This window comes from Scleropages formosus, chromosome 1 (assembly GCF_900964775.1).
Source record: "Scleropages formosus chromosome 1, fSclFor1.1, whole genome shotgun sequence".
In the NCBI taxonomy this organism is placed as follows: Eukaryota; Metazoa; Chordata; class Actinopteri; order Osteoglossiformes; family Osteoglossidae; genus Scleropages; species Scleropages formosus.
The window spans coordinates 9,997,339-10,014,865 of record NC_041806.1 but is presented as its reverse complement, the minus strand read 5'-3'; the positions used below and the strand labels follow the sequence as shown (position 1 = coordinate 10,014,865).

At 37.9% G+C, this 17,527-nt stretch overlaps 1 protein-coding gene across 1 annotated transcript; it reads right to left on the bottom strand.

The window, feature by feature from the left end:
* Window positions 1–975: 975 nt before the first annotated feature.
* ccdc22 (CCC complex scaffolding subunit CCDC22) lies at window positions 976–15,773 on the bottom strand. Its single transcript, XM_018752895.2, has 16 exons — window positions 15,396–15,773; window positions 13,354–13,531; window positions 12,898–13,030; window positions 12,652–12,758; window positions 12,351–12,432; window positions 11,977–12,146; window positions 10,876–11,088; window positions 10,519–10,710; window positions 9,831–9,950; window positions 7,372–7,488; window positions 7,061–7,162; window positions 6,824–6,931; window positions 6,635–6,730; window positions 6,397–6,456; window positions 5,811–5,885; window positions 976–3,537 (listed from the first exon to the last, which is right to left on the bottom strand). The coding sequence occupies exons 1-16, from the start codon at window positions 15,443–15,445 to the stop codon at window positions 3,424–3,426; spliced, it is 1,917 nt and encodes a 638-aa protein (XP_018608411.2). The 5' UTR covers window positions 15,446–15,773; the 3' UTR covers window positions 976–3,423.
* Between the last annotated feature and the right edge of the window lie 1,754 nt (window positions 15,774–17,527).

Sequence of the window (17,527 nt, the reverse complement as noted above, 5' to 3'; positions counted from 1 at the left end):
AGCTAAAGTCCACAAATAGCATCCTCACATAACTATTTGGTTCTTCTGAGTGTGTCAAAGCAGTGTGAAGAGCTGTTATGGCATCCTGTGCAAAGCGGTTTGCTCGGTAGGCCAACTGATGCTTACTCACATCAGATGGGTTGATGGTTCTGATGTGTGAAAGCACAATTTTCTCAAAGCACTTTATGACTATGGGTGTTAAGGCCAATGGGTGATAGTCATTCAGGCACTTCACAGTTGGTATTTTGGGCACTGGGATGATGGTGGAGGATTTAAGGCATGTTGGAACTACAGTTTGTTGTAACGACAGGTTGAATACTTTAGTAAACCCCTCTGGAAGTTGGTCGGGACACGCTTTCAGTACCTGGCAGGGAACTCCATCTGGGACTGCCACCTTGCCTGCATTAACTTTCTTCAAGGTGGCCCTCACCTGGGGATGATGTAGAACCAGTGTCGAACGCTCCTGCAGGTGGGTTGATGGGTGGAAGACCCTCTCCTCCGAGTGCAGTCGAGCTGCAGTGGCTGAATGCGCTGCCATCTAATTACCTAATAATCAAACATTTCATGGTCATTCCAGTGTGTTGCACTCATATTGTGTATGGTGTGCATTCACATTGGGGTAGTGTGTATCCAATAGATTGCAGAATCTGACAGGTGTGTCAGTCACATGCCTCACAGAAGGGAGTCACGGCAAGTACTGTGCAGCACTATCAGACACATTGATAGGACAAAGAGGCAGTTATGCCATGGAGTTCACCAGTCCTTGAAGGTCCCACTTCATCGTATCTGCATCACAGACTGCGTTTATGGGTATGTGCAGTGTGTACTCTGAACTGATACAGTAAAAATAAAGCTACATGGATAAATGGGTAAATAATTGTAGGTAGGTTTAACATCGTCAGTTGCTATGGAGAAAAGCATCAGCTAAATGAATAAATGTAAATTAGTTTAATTCTGTTATGTTAAAGAGCCTGATATGATACACAAATAACATTGATATTTTTTGACCCTTCATGAAATGGCAAACACACATAAATACAAACAACAATCCTGACCCTGCAATAATTTTAAATCAGACTTTGTCACATTCAGCATTGGGTTGTGTGAATGCAGATTACCTGTCTTGATAAAGAGCAGAGTAATACAGAAGTGAAAATAAAATCAAAGTATAACATACTTACATATAAACCCCTGAAGCCACAAATTTCATAAAAAGTATTAGATATCCAGTACTTTGTTTCCCACGTGGGAAGAGTTCTAGGGAAGTCTAATGACTACAATCATACTATTTAATACTAGGACAATTTCTCTGTTTGTCTTTGAAAATGTACAACTAGTACAAAGAAACATACCTGGACTGCATTTCTACTTTATTTCATTAGCAAAATTGACATGTTTCTAACCTAAACCTGTAAGGTACAGGCACAACAGTGACAGAAGAGCCAAGTGAAAGAGACAACACAATGGATGTTTTAAATAAAAATAAAAAATAAAAACACCAGACATGACAGTATTTATGTTTTAAATAAATTCTTATTATTAAGACATGGCATTTAAATTAGGAATACTTAAATGTCCAGTTAGAAATTCTGGAGGATGAGTTAAATTGAGATCCTATCCTTGACATTGCATTTAACCCAGGTCCAGAAATCATCTAAATACCTTAACTGAGGGCCAAATTAAAATATCTTTTTAAATGAATTGTTCAGCTAAGGAACTAATAAAAGAAATAATTAGAACAGTGAATTAAGCTTAAAAACTACTCAGCAAACTTAACTGGTATAAACCATTAATGACTAATGAGATTTAAAAGTGCTCAACTGAAGAGCAATATCTATAATATACGAATTTTATTCAGGGGTACCTGAGGCTTCAATCAAGTTGTCTTCTTGTACTTAGCACCAGGCATAAGATAATCAAAAATAATCACTCTTGCAGTCCACAGAGGGCAACCGTATAAGGAATCAGATATTTAGCCATTTTCGCAAACCATCCTGGACTAATTTAATGTCACTCTGAAGACGAACTAATTTAAGTTTTATATTCAAAATAAAAATAAAACAAAACATAAGCAGCATTTAGAGTTCAAAGGGGCAAGCACACATTGAGAAAAAATGATTTTAAGACCTAAACAGAGCTCATTCATTGATCCTCAGACAAATTCTTCTAAATCATGACTAGGCCACACAATGTATTTACATGTACATTTTATAAGTGTATGAACAAGATAAAAATAAACTTTTAATATTAAGGAATTCAGCTAGCTTCTTAATGGCATCTGTTGTAATGACTCTTGGTGTTTAGTGAGAACAGAAGAGCAAGCTGTTACAATTCAAAAGAATCCTGGTTCCTTGTCAAAATTTGCTTGTAAAATTTTGACAGATGAGTAGTTAATATGAAGTACCAGGATTTAGCAAAAATAGCTCGAACCAAATCCCCCACCTTCCACATACTGCCGAAATGGGGTACAACATACAGAAAGAACTACTTAAACATCCTTCTTCAAGGCACACACTTTTGATTACACTGACATTGATGAGTAAACTGATGAACTAGATGCGTAAAACACCCTCAGAGGTCAAAGAGCAGGATTCTTCCCACTACATCCCATTTTCTATTATGACTTCTATGCCCTTTAAGTGAACTCAAAGTCATGACACTCAATTTTCATGTCTGGATGATTTTTTTTTAAAAAAAAAAAAAAGCAAAGTATAATCAGTGAGCCACATTAAGAGTGCTGAAACACGGTATGTTAAATGTTGTATACAAATGCATGCCTTCCACGTCTTGATTGTACACCTTAATTTGAGCCAAGCAATAAACCTGTAGAAAAAAATGGCTGACCTTTTTTTTTTTTTTTTAAAATCAATCTGTCATAACCAATAATTGTATAATTCTAAAGAACTAATATCTTTGCCAGAAAATTGTACCTTGACAACAAGAATATTAAAATGGCTAAATACTTCAAATATCTGAAATTCTTATATTCCCACTTCTCTTGGCAAAATCTGTATCCCATGCAGTGTTTATTTTTTTAGAAGATGAATTCAAATCCAATTAATTTCACTGTATCCTTATGCACAAGAAATAAAGAGAAAACAATCATGGGGTCATGTTCTACCAATCTCTTACAGACAAACTAGACCTCAATTTTCATTCATGTTTTATAATGATGTATAAGGACATTGTGAGATTAAAGTCACTTAAATTTGTGCATTAAAATTCTTTTTAATGTCACTTTAGTACAAACCCCCCCCCATTTAGGTGCTCGCTCAGACAGGCAATAAGTCCTGCTGCAAAAATGGACGGTTGGACAGTCCGGAGATTATGTGCTTCTTGCTTCTGTACTGGGCGGTCAAGTGTGTGTATTGCCAGTCACTTTACCAGCAGGCACCAAGGGGGCCCTGTGGTGAGATCCCAGTCTCAAGCCTCTCTGATCTTAGCTGCCAGGGCAGAGTTCTCCTGTCGAATGGCTTTATAATCTTCCAGGATCTTCTCCAGGTTGCTCACAGTCTTCTTGCCATTCTCCGTTTCGATCTACAGAAAGGCAATGAATACTCAGGGGAAAATAACCTCACATATTAAGTGAAATTATAAAAGTTCACAAAGACCAGGTTTAATCATGTCTGGGAAGATTAAACATGTAATTTGATCCAGATTACAGGTGATGCCCCAGGAGGTGCTGATAACTAATTAAAACTGCATTTCTTTGCATATTAAAAAACACATACTGACGTAAACAGGCATTTTTAATCAATGTTCTGTGAAGAAACATTTAAAGTAGTTTGCAGAATACTTAAAATATTTCTATCTGGAGGCTTCCTTGTGATTCTACAAATACTTAACACAAAAGTTAATTATAGTAAAATGACACTTTGAAATCAAACTGAATTTTGCCAAAGGAATATTCATTAATTGGTTGCCAAACTGTTGTCTACAGTACAATTAAGGCATTGCTTTAATTCAGAGGATTCAAACATAAAGCAAATAGGAAAATTAGCAAGAAAAAATCCTGACAGGCACTTCTCTATTTTTATGTTCAAAAACAAACTAAAATACTAAAAAAAAAAAAAAAAAATTCAAGGATTTCCATAAGAAGAAATCACTGTTGGTAGGCATGCCTGTCATGACATCCTGCCAGTTTTTTCCATGTTGTGACTGTTTATCCTGCATTAAACAATTGTTTTCACTATGGCATCCGGTTCAGACTCATTAATGAAATGTATTAAATACTGTCATTGGTATAGTTATGAAAGCAATCTGTACACATTATTATTATTAAAAGTGGTGGTCTTTTTTCTTAATACTTGCAATCCATAAGCACTTAAATATTTAACTCCAAAAGTATTCACCAATTTTTTTCCAAACGTAAACAGTCAAACCTTTAAGATTCAAATTTTCAGATACAAACATTTTTGGTTAATTTATTTTAAATTGTATTCATTTTACACTTTCTAAAAATTTGTCATGGATTACCAACATTTCCACAGACAGACACTGCCTGGCAATAAAACATTCAGAAAAAGTAGATTAGACTAGACCAGACTAATTCAATTCACTTCCAGAGCTTGTGACTGGTGCTCCTGAGTGCCAGTCAATAACAAAATGAATAATTTTTCCCCATAAAAATGGGCAAACTTCATTGACTCTTGGCATTAAATACTGTGTGTATACTGTACTGTATATTTGTGGAGAAAATGTATTTTTCACTCTTAGCCACTTTCATTAACCACTTGTCCTTATGAGGGCTGCGGCAGTCCGGAAGCTATCCTGGAATCAGTGGGCACAGGCTAAGAGGGATACATCAGTCTTTCGCATGGCAGCCATGCATTCAACAAATTCAGAGTCACACACTTAAGGCACTTCTGGGTCATCAACACTCGTGAAACAAGTCTTTGGACTGTGGGAGGAAAACCGATGCAGACATGGGGAGAACATATGAATTTTACACACACTGACCTTGTTTTGCATCTACCCACTATGACCCCGTGCTTCCTACAATGTCTTATTTTCAACAATTTGTTTTAATTGTAATGTAGCACCAAGGTAATAAAATATTAAAATAAATCTTACAGTAGATTTTATTTATTAATGCTGTATCCAAGATCTTTACAGAACCTACCTTCCAAATAAATCAAGGCATGTTTTCATTACATATCATCCTCAAAACAATGAACTATACAGAGGGATGCAGCGTCTGTTGCTCCGGAAATCAATTGTTCCCAGCATCTCATGTTTTTGTGTACTATTGTGTATATGTATACAGACTTCATTAAATATATGGGACAAGCAGTTCAGACGGTGTGTGTATTTTAAAACCTTTAACTAAAAAAAAAAAAAAATCATTTTGTCCAGTGTAAAAACTAAAAATGTTTTTCAGCTGGACGGTATTACATTTTTATTGACTGTATAATTAATAAAGTAAACTGAAAGCTGAGAAATGTTGTACATGTTTATGTGACGAATCAGTGTGCATTGGATAGGAGACTGTAGTTGATTTTCTTCAGTAGTTTCAAAGCACATTTCATTTCAATATTGCTTAATAATAACAATAAAAGATTAGAAAATAAACTGTGCAGGTGTACCCTGTGCTTTCAGGATGGTCTCTGGATACCCCTACTCTAGAAGAGAAGTTGATGAAAATGGAAGTTTCAAGTTGTTAGAGCTTTTTTTTTGAAGCTGAGGGATTAAAAACTTTTCTTTTTGCATTCCATTATTCTTCAGTAATGAATTTATTGTTCATACATTCAGCAAGGAACAGGGTGTAAATCTGAAGAAATACTTAAGAGCTGTTCTTTGTTTTTATTTACCTGCTCCTCCAGGTCTCGGATTTCTCGCATGATCGTCCCAGTGTCTTCAATAGTCTGGATCAACTGGGTACAGTTCTGGGATACATGTGAACCCAAAAAGTCAAAGGAAGCATCATAGTATAAATGTGGCATTATAGTGGCCAATAAAATGGCCACAGGTTCAAAAACATAATGTAAGCACCTGAATATTCAAAGAGTTATCTGTACGTTTTGGGCATAAAAAAATAATGCAGTGTAAAACAGTCTGGCCCTCTCCAATGCACCTTTACACATATAGCCTATTATATTACATTTCTTAATTGAACCGGTGTTTTTCTTCAAAGTAACTTACAATGGTAAGGTACTTTTACTTAGTCCTTCGAGTGCAAAAATACAGCTCTAGTAATTATGCCACCTGCTGGTAATATACCAGAATTTTTCCCATTTAGAACAATCCATTTTATTCAAAATACCTTCTGGGCTGCCTACTTAGAGCACAGCTTCTCCATGAGCTTACGTGAATCTTATCCATTCGGCAAGTTTTCATTTTAGCAGTTTGCTATTGATGATAGCTAACCCTAGTTAGTGAAACTCATTTCTCCTTTACCTCATGCAGAGCTGCCAGGTACTTGTATGATTTGCGAACCGATTCATCTTTCTTGGCATCCTGCAACACACATTACAGCATCAGTGAGAAAGCAGACTAGTCAACTTGTGCCCCTGAATCTAATTTAAACCTTCAAAATAAGCATAATTTTAAGCTTTCCAATAATCACTCTCAAAAACTCAAAATATGCCTGCACTTCATTGCCCAATACTAGAGTACCATTTAAAAGAAACTTTACCTTGAAGACCAGTTCATCAGTTACTGCAAAAGTTCGATCCAGCTTGCCAGTCAGACTGTTTATCTCTTTCTGAAGATCCTTGGTGTCTGACAATATCTAAAGTAATCAAAATTAACCAAGAAAGAATTATTCAAAAATATAGGTGAGAAATTAAACATGAAAGAATAAGATAAAGCACACTGACAGAACCTTTGTGATTTCCTCCTTCTGTTTCTTGATGTTGCCAACAATCTCTAATATTCTCATAGTGTAGGCTGATCGAGAAACATCTTTGGGTAAGTTCTCAAATTCTTTCATCTGCAGCAAAAAAAAAAAAGCAATTGCAAGAAAGTCTCTTAAAAACACAAACTCACAAATTTCATCCATTTCCATATTTTAATTTTACAGACAAACATCATCTCTGGTTCAAATCATTCTCACTCTTACCAGCTGCTTGTAGAGTCCTTCCTTCTTTTTGGCATCCTCTGCAGATTGTCTTATTTTGTCATGTAGGTCTTTTATTTCAGAGAGCTTGCGTGATGATTCAAGCTGGAGGCAAGAACCAAAAGTTGACAAGTCTTCATAGCAGACCTTAAACCCAATGGGGTAATGCTTTTAGAGTTGCAGCAAATGAATATGAAAAACAAATTACTGCTGAAAACACACAGAGGAGGCCTTGAAATTTCTCATATAGCCAGGTAGGTAACACCAAGCCACAGACTAAGCATCACCTATCAGACAGGTTCACAGACCATCACCTCATGACTGCTGCTGAGCTCCTTGAGTCGCTGGTGCTCCTCCACAAGGGGGGCACGGTGCTTCTCCCATTGTGAGGAAAGACTGGCTACCCTTTTCGCACTGCTCTCCACAAGTGCCTGAAATTAGATATACAGCTAACTCAATCAAGGCACATAACTAGACTGCAGTATTATGACCAATTTGAAATATTAAATGAGGAATATTATTAATTTGTAATTGCTTACGTTATTCGTCCAAGAAAATTTACAATGCAAGATACACTAAGCTATGTAAAATTCTTTACAAAGACACACAAGAGTACAATTTAACATCAATATACAAACACTAAGGGCAATTTATAGTAATCTAACTACTTTTTAGCACAGGTCTTTGGACTGTAGAAGGAAATCAGACATCCAAGAGGAAACCCAGATGAACAGGAGAAGATGCAAACTTCACACATAGTGAGCTGAATTTAAACTCATGTCTGAAGCCAAAGCTCAGGATTTTAGGAGATCATTGACTCATGTTGCAGAATGTTGTCTTTGTTCCCTGGATGCAGGTTATCTTCAAGTACCTGTGATTAATATGATCTCATTAGAAGGGTGTGCCTTTAGCTACAGAGTGTATAAACTTTGGAAAAGTCTGCCAGATACAATCAGGAACACCCCATCAGTTTCAGCTTTTAAATCCAAGCTTAAGGCTAATGCTCAGAAGTGACAGGTTAGTTTTACCCCACTGGTTGTGTTTCTGCAATAGTAATTTTGCATTTATTCTGAGAATAAACATGTATCTTCAAAAAACAATGCAGTTGATTAGGTAAAATATGAAATACCTTGTCTTTATACTATTTTTGTTTGAATAGAATTAAAATTTACAAATCACTCCTTTTTGTTTTTATTAGTATTTTCAATATTGGCCCAACTTTTTTTGAACTGGGGTTGTACCAGCACCTCATGTTGACAAGATGATGACTGCACGCATTGGTGGACTAGATCTGCCCATGTAAACTGGCATATCAACTTGCTAGCATCTGGTGACAATATTATAAATAAAGTCTTTTTTTAAATCTAGAATGTCCAGGAGTTGTGGTTTTTTCTTCTCTCTTGCCTTTCGGTTGGGAGTTTTTTTTCCCCCCTTTCCTGCATGGCCAGTTGGCTTACTTACAGCTGTAATAATCACATAGTTATTGTAGTAATTTAATATATAACCAACCTATTATTTGTATTATGCTTCTGATCCTTTGTACAGCGATCTATGTTAATGTGACAGAACAGCACTCCATAAAAATAAATTACCTTCTTTAATAAGACCAAATAAGTGATTTATATGATAGATGGATATATACTGCTACATATATATATATAGCTATAGAATTATCGTAGAAGTCCAACAAAAAGAAATTGTTAATCTCTCTTTCAAGTTGTACATATGGTGAAAATCAACACATTGCAATAATAATAGTGCAATGGACTGGCATCGTGTCCAGGGTGCACCCTATCCTTCTAGGGTAGGCTTTGTGCCACCAAGACCCTGACTTGGACAAGAGGTTAAGGATTGTGAGTCCAATAATAATAATAATAATATGGAAACCTATCGTGTCCTGAACATGATTTTACAATTTTAATTTTTCATTGCATATCAAACAAAATGGGTTCATTATTTTTTCGATTAAAAGAAAAAATGAATCTATATGGAATGACCTACATTCTTCAGAATCATTTCTATCTTGATTCAGAAGCCATGTTTAGCACTCTGGTTCAAAGGAATATAAATATTAACAAAGAATATTTCACTCACTGTGAAAGGAAACTGCAAAAAATCAGAGCATACAAAAACAAAATGCACTTAAAAAAAAAAAAAAACCAAAAAAAAAAAAAGTGCTGCTGCTAAGAATTGCTGAGCTGCAGCTAAACAGGGCTGTCAGACTCCAGGGGAGCATAGACTAGGGACAATAGTTCCATAGTCCGCTAATCTGTCACTCAGTGTTATTAGCTGCAACACTCTGAGCAGATGTCTTACTGTAAATGTATTACCAAGTGATTTAACAGAATCTATAGTATTTATAGTATGCGCAATATTTAACATTATTTATTTACTAACATTCTTGCGGAACCACATTACATGAGGTGAGCATCTACGTGGCCACAAGTCGGGCTACAGATAATGACTGTGGTTAATACTTTCTACCGAAGTGTGGGCAAAATATTTTAATTAAAATAGAAATTCTACAAGATAATATAGATTGACAAGGACATATATCCAAAGGCTCGCTGTTCTTTTGACAAATAGGACCTGGTGCCATTTTACCATCAGTAAAAATTGTTAAATTTTTTTTTTTTTTTTTTTTTTAAACAGAAAAAAAGAATAAGTGTCTCCTTGGCCAGTGTGCACAAATTCTCCATTGCCTCTGAAGAGAGTGTAGTGCGCAGGTTTTTATGTTCTTCATCAGATGACATTGCTGGAGAAGCAAATGTACCTGGAGCTTGGCCAAGTTGTTCTCTGCATCTGGTAAAAGGTCGACAGTCTGCTTCTTCACCCTGACAGAGGCCTCCTTTTCCATATTACTTGCCTCCCACTGCTTCAACTCATCAGACACCTGGGACACAGACAGCAATACACCTAATGATATCCTTACGCTCTGTAGTGGAGACTCCACAAATTACAATTCCTGCACACAACAAAAACAACTTGATACAAAGACAAATAAGAGGTACGGGTGTCTTACTACAGTGTTATACAAAACATGGACAGGCCACAAGGAAACACCAATATGACACAAACACAATAATATAAGAATTCAACAGTTCAGTCAAAGCAAAACAGATCAAACATAGCAAAACATGCTAAAACAACTGTTTTTGCTCAAAGCAGTACAAGTACTTATTTTAAGTAAATGCTGTACTTATTAACTGAATCTATGCAGGACTCCACAATAATATACTGCAATACCGTACATTACACCACTTTGAGTATTCAGAATACAATGATCTTAACAGGATCTGTAAAATGGAAAGATGAAACATTTGTATTCTAAAGGCATTTGCATTATTTCAGAAATTATATCAAGTTAACACAAACTAAATAGTACAGAGTAGGGGAAACTGTCAAAACTATTAAGAGGGTTGCACATATCTTGAAAAGTGCTATTTTTAGTGGGGTATTACCTGGCTAATCGACTGTGTGAACTTTTTAATGTCTCCACCCACTTCCTCCATACGCAGGGACAGCTGCTGTAGCTGCTGTTGAAGAGATGCTACTTCCTCTTGCTGCCGGGCCCGAAGATCTTCTTCTGACTGGTGGGAATTAGGCAGCGAGTTTGCTGCTGCCGCCATCTGCTGGGCAGCTTTTTCAGGGTCCTAAACAAACACAGGCATTTCACACGCTTACCGGAAACAATAGTGTTTCACAATAACCGAAAATTGGACAATTTATATTTAGATTGCAGAATAACAAACAGGACAACATCTAAAATATTTGTAGAGATGTGACTATATAATACTACAAAGAAAAGTAAGAATGACCTGTGTAAAGGTGAATTTCTCAGTGTGGGTGAAGCGCGTGCCCTTTGTAAGTACATTTCCCCCAATGCTGGCCCCTCCAAATGAGTGGAGTAGCTCTGCTAAGTCTTGGCCTGATCTTGGTGCATTCTGAGAGTCAAGGCATGGCTGAGCAGCTACTCGAAGCTGTTCCAAAATGCGTTTCTGAAGCCGTGCACGTTTTCTGGACCGATAGTCCTGCATCAAGGAAACAAGCAGAAAAGTAAAATTTCCATCATACAAGACAATGTTCACAGTCCTATCAGTTATAATAACAATTAGATATAGCAGAAGCTAGAGTTATGAACCAATGTAGTGAAATGTTTCTGAGTCACAAAAAATTTCTTATATGCTAAAAACAGGACTCAAGTGAAGAAAATTAGAGCGCAGTGCTTTTGTGAAGGTCTGCATGAGTCTACACTGTAAACTTTGCTCAGTTTGGAAATCTCAGTCGCAAACAATACAAGAATTTCATCAGGTCAAAATTAACTTCTCCATGCTGGATTTAAAAAGAGAAGTGATGACACAGGAAGAAACAAAAATTACCCAAAACACACCCTAAGAGCTATTTTGAACTCTTCTTCAAATGTTATGTACATAAAAAATATATATCACATCTTAATCTGTATATGTTTCAAACCAGTTTATCAGGTTATTCACATCCAAATTCAGTATTTATTTTGGAGTAAACATACCATACATCATAAATATAAAATTAATTCACCCGGAGCTTCTGCTACTTTGTTCAGCTTCTAAAGACACATTGTCAATCGTCTCACAATCCAATAAGGATGCAAGCTCAATTAGCATCTTAACTTCATCACAGATTCTGAATTTACCTGTAGCAATCTTAGTGAAACAAATAAACAGATGGACATACATAGATACATGGATAAAGATGTATCCTGACGCTAAGTTATTCTGAATATACTCCATATAGCTAACATTTCAGATGGAGAAGAAAAAGCAAGCAGAGTGACTCAAATATACCAAGAACAGACGCTACTCGAGATGCTCCGCTGTAAAACAGCATCTACATACTAATGCATTTCCTTGGATATGTGGTGTCCTACAGTCTGCGGTTACCTCAGGGCTAAGTCTGGACAGGAGACCTTGACTGTTCCACTCATTCTCCCATTCTTGGGCAGCACTAAGCTCCAAGGCATGGTGCTCCAACAGGGAGGCAGGCACTGAAGAATGCTGGGAAGGCTGGGCAGTCACAGGCAACAAAAAATCCTTGTAATACTTCTTCACCTCTACAACAGAATTAGGCATGGAGGAGGGGTAAGCACAAAACTAAAAGCATCATCAGTCTGAAAATTCTTTGTTTTATTTTAGTAGAATAGAACTCAAACAAAAAATACATCGCAAATCCTACATTTTAAAACTTTTAACTATTCAAAAAAGGTGCTTGCAATATATTAACTGCACCATTATAGATATAATGACTGCAGGCTTGCCTTTTAGATTTTTCCCAGACGCTTTAGAAAAATGAGGTAAACTCAGAGGCTGAGAATGGAAACTGTGAGATACACCTGGGCTCTGAAATTACAAACAAGCAAATTGTTGGATGAATTCAGTCAGCAAGGGAAAAAAAAAAAAAAAAAGAAAAAAAATCTTCCACAGCAAGTACAGAACCTGTTTCTGTGGGAAGGGGGCACATAAAAATAGAAATGAAATGAAACCAAACAATCCATCTGCCAAAATATCCACCAGAGTGACAAATCTGAAACTTAAAAGTACTGGGTAATTCAGATATACCTGTGTTTGGCAGAGAAAGGGCAAACGGCAGGAAGGAGGCACCCAGGAGACAGCTAGCTGAGCTTTGATCTGGTCAGCGATAGATTTTTGCAATAGGGCCAACTTGCCTGTAAGGAAAAACCAAAACAGTAAGGAACTATGGCTGAATTATGTGTTTATGATATAAGCTAATGTTTTTAAATGAGAAATTTTAGCTGTGTTTTAAACAATTCCACTCATTCACAGAAATACAGTCTCTGACAGCACCTGTAGGCTGATCAGAGGCTTCTGCACTTTCCCTTGGAAGCTTCTCCACCAGGAACATGAGCAGAGAGCGGATTTCGGGTTCGTTGCTATAGAGAAACGTCTGGTAGCCAATCTCCCCCTTGTAGCCAAGGTCCTAAACAGACAAGTTCATGCCATCCCAGTACTGCTGTGATGCATTAATTTAATCATCAAAACATTAAATATCAGTATCAACTTTCATTATAAAAGTATGCAGAAGGCTGAGCACTAGTGAAACGCACTTGGATACACATGAAGTAAACTGTTTATTAGATTCATTCGCTAAAAACTAGGAAGAAAGTATGGAAGACCATTAAATTTAACTTAGTACTTTTGCCTGTCACCGCAGGTGGCGTATAGGCCCCCAACAATAGTCTGGACAAGACCAATAAGAGAGACTAGAGTGTTGTTTACTGCTGCTGTCAGGATGACTCTTACCTGGCAAGCTTGTGCCAGACTCATGCCTAGCCGGAAACGAGCGGACATGCCAGGTGGCAGTGTGGCAGACAGGCCATTGCCCAGAGGTGGGTCGATCACACGCAGACATCGCACCACTGCCTCCACAATCAGCTCGCTGGTGAACTGCTTCACGCTCTGAATGTCCTCTGCCACATCCCTTTGAACAGAGATGCAGGGTAGGGGGGCTGAGACTTCACTCAAAGCATAAGTTTTTATGACACAACCTGACATTAAGCAAATAAGGAGAATACACACTTTTCTTCAGAAACATTTAAAACCCACTTTTAAGTACTTTTGAAAATATATTGATTTTGCTTTTCATGAATTCCTTTGACAGGTACATTTCATTATCATATATAACATTTACCATGATTACACAACAGTATATTAACTATCTAAAGGTAGCAGTGTTAGATGCTCTCCAGTCAGATATGAACTGCACTGAAATGGTTTGAGTCCTACCCCACCTGATCTGGTGGGGCTCTCGATCACCCCCTCAGCCTCTGGCAACTGGTGTCCCACAGGGCTCAGTACTTGGCCCCCTACTCTTCTCATTCTACACCTCTTCCCTCAGCTCTGTCATTGCCTCTCACAAATTCATCTACCACCGCTATGCCAAACAATACCCAGCTCTCAGACAATACCCATGTTTTTTGCACATCACCGCCTGCCTCTTGGACATCTCTGCCTGGTTGTCTGATCACCACCTATAACTCAACCTCTCTAAATCAGAGATTCTTCACCTCCCAGCTGTTCCATCGTTCTATCGAGAAATCTCTAAAAACCGAAGAACTCACTCATTTCACCAAACTCATCAGCTAAGAGCCTGGGAATAATTATTATCTCAAGCCTGTCTTTCACCCAAGATATCGAAGTCGCAACTCGGTCCTGCAGATACATCCTGCAAAACGTCCACAGAATCAACACTTATCTCACAACAAACTCTACACAACCAAATTTGAGAAATACAAGTATGCATACACTAACAAACTGTATATATTCAATTTGTATTTTTTTACTGACATTAAATAAACTGACATTTGAGAAAAATGTACATCTATATACAGACACAGACACACACACACACATTTTCAGAACCGCTCGTCCCACAGGGGGTCACGGTGAACCAGAGCCTACCCGGCAACACAGGGCGTAGGGCCGGAGGGGGAGGGGACACACCCAGGACGGGACGCCAGTCCGTCGCAAGGCACCCCAAGCGGGACTCGAACCACAGACCCACTGAAGAGCAGGACCTGGTCCAACCCACTGCGCCACCGCGCCCCCCTTATATACAGACAAATGTAACTATTTATTACTAACCTATATTTAACTTACAGGCAACTTAAAGTGTGAGAATCAACATTACAATGACTTACTGTGAGAATACTGTGCTGTATAAATGGGTATCATTTCAGGGTAAGTGCCTCAATTGAGGGTATTACAGCAAGCAGGAGATGTGAACCAGGAACTTTTCCAATGCAAAGTAATAGCACTACCCTACACTACTCGCTGTCTTAATAAATATGTGTCATACTAGATTTAAGTTTTGTGTGCTCAAGACTGCATACTGTGCAGGATTATATTTTTCACAAAGCATTAATACAACAAAGTCTTAATATGTACCACATTTTTAGAAGCATTCTTGTTTCTATAGAGATGCATGTGACTGCCCATCAGAAACTTCACAAAAAAAGCACTGATGCAGTGGACCTTATTAAGTGGGGGTCAAGTAATCTTTTTATGTTGAACATGTGACACAGAATACTTTTCCCATTAGCAAGATTATACTTTCCTAGCATTTACATCATGATTAATGATTATGATGTCTGCTGGCTTTTCACATGATAAAAACTCAAATATATGCTACTTTTTAGGGAAATAAGAGTGCCATCATGATCAACATGTCAAAACGGACGACGAGTGAAATCCAAGATGAAGATGTGTCAATCAATGTGTTGTGAAACATCTGGATTTACTGGCAAAAAAAAAAAAAAAAAAAATGGCAGAACAAGTGTACTCACGTCCCAGTTTGTCTGAGCGAATGAATTAAAATTTTATCGACCTCTTCCATCGCAGCCACCAGCGCCTTGCTTGTTTCGTCAGGGTTCACGTTCGTGCTCTCGGAAAGAAGACCTTGTGTAAAACAGTAGATGAACTCGGGTTCACACAGAACTCAACGAGCTAGCGACCGACTCTCACTCAGCGGCACCCATTCGCCACCTTAGACATGCAAACGGTCCGTTTCTAATTCCAGACGTCTACTCGGTTTTCCCAGTAATGAATATCTTCATTTTGAATGCTTTTCCATTTTTCTTTCAGCGTAAAGAGAGATATAACACTTCAGACCGACTGACACTTTCTTAAATTCTGCATCTGAAGGGAGGCAGGAAGTCATATGCAAGGAGTTGTCCTTCGCATTGGTCGCTGGGAATGAGAGTTTCAGGCATTTCTTCCAACGTTTAAATGAGAATCAGTTTAAACTACAACTCCCAGGCAGCACTGTTCACCGCAGTCCCATGATGTTCAACGCTTAATCAGCGGTGCAGGTCGGGAGTTGTGGTCCAAAGTATAGTGGGACGTTTGCGTGATTATGGTTGTTGCATGTGGGCATAAATCAATTCAAAAAAGAAGCTGGAAAAAGGTCGAAACCAAATGTATTAATTCAGTTCAGTAGGGAGGTAGGAATTATTTTCATTGTGAAAAGACTAACAACGTAAGAATTAACTTTAGTTTAACAATTTTATGCATCCTGACCTGAGGTCAAGCCTTGAGCTTGACTCTCTCTTATATTTACATTTCATTTATTTAGCAGACGCTTACAAAGCGACGTACAGACTAGCGAAAAAATATGTGAAATTCGTTCATGACAATCAATCATACCTGGCCCAAATCACGAAACAGAAGTCGTTCATCTTACCCATTTCATTTGCTGTTTGTATTTCAGTATCACATTTACCGAATGTATGTTGGGCTAAACGGTTATACATTTCAGTTCATTTTATAAATCGAATGCATGATCATCAACACACAGATGCCACAGCAAATCTTCAGTTACATCATCATCATTGTAACTGAAGATTTGCTGTGGCATCTGTGTCTCTGGGACAAGCATAGAAGAAGAGCAGAAGACTGGTTACATTTTTTTTTCAGTACGCTTGGGGTTTATACTTTACAAGAAAAAAAAAACAATTCTTAAGTAATTTTGTGTGTGTGGCGACCCTGCGACACCCCCTCCGTTCCGCCCGCGCTGTACGGCCTCTAGCCCAGCGCCCTGTATTTCCACACAATAGGCTCCGGACTAGCGTGAGCCAGCTTAGGACAGCCGATTTATTAATACTGCTATCATCAATATTACTTTAGTAGCCACGCTGGACAGAACTGTGGCATGTCAGGAATAAGGATAGCAAACGAGCAGAGATGTGTTTCTGTAGGCGGTGTCATAGCTCGATGCTCCTCAGCGCCTTCGCTAAGAGGCAGCATTGCACTGCGCAGACGCAGGACTCCGCGAGCGCTTCTCCAAAACGTTCGGATCGCTTTACATACTTCGAGCAGCATTCGCCAAAAGTAGCAAATCACCCACTGAGATTGCCCGCTGAAAATGAATAACTACTAATGAATTCAGCTTCTTACTATCAGCTGAATCTTGTTACCGCATAGTTTTCAGAGAAAAAAAAAAGTTACCGGGGGGTTCCCACAAATTTTGCAATATTTAACTTTGATAAAATGTCCAAATTTGGTCTGATTTTGTTAATACAACAAAACAAATAAAGCCACGATTCTCTTGAGGGACTGAAGCATGATTTCAAACTGATAATATTTTCTGTCTGCATAAGTTGGATCCCAAAAGGCTGTATTATTACTTGTGTAATTATTACATGGGAACTCTTCCCTACAACTAATAATCCTGTAACAGGATTATTTTTAAACGTTGTTTTCTGGCATGAAAACAATTTGTGTGACGACCTGTTGCAACTCAGAGAACTGATCTCATTCAGTTGTTATGTAACCGGAGTTTAATGGTTCTAACATATTTTCCCTGTCACTTGATTTATAGTGGAATGTATGGAAAAAAAAAAATAATGCACCACAGACTTAAACAACAATAGGCCTAGTGTGCTGAAAAAAAAACACTCTTAGATCCTGATGGGTCCCA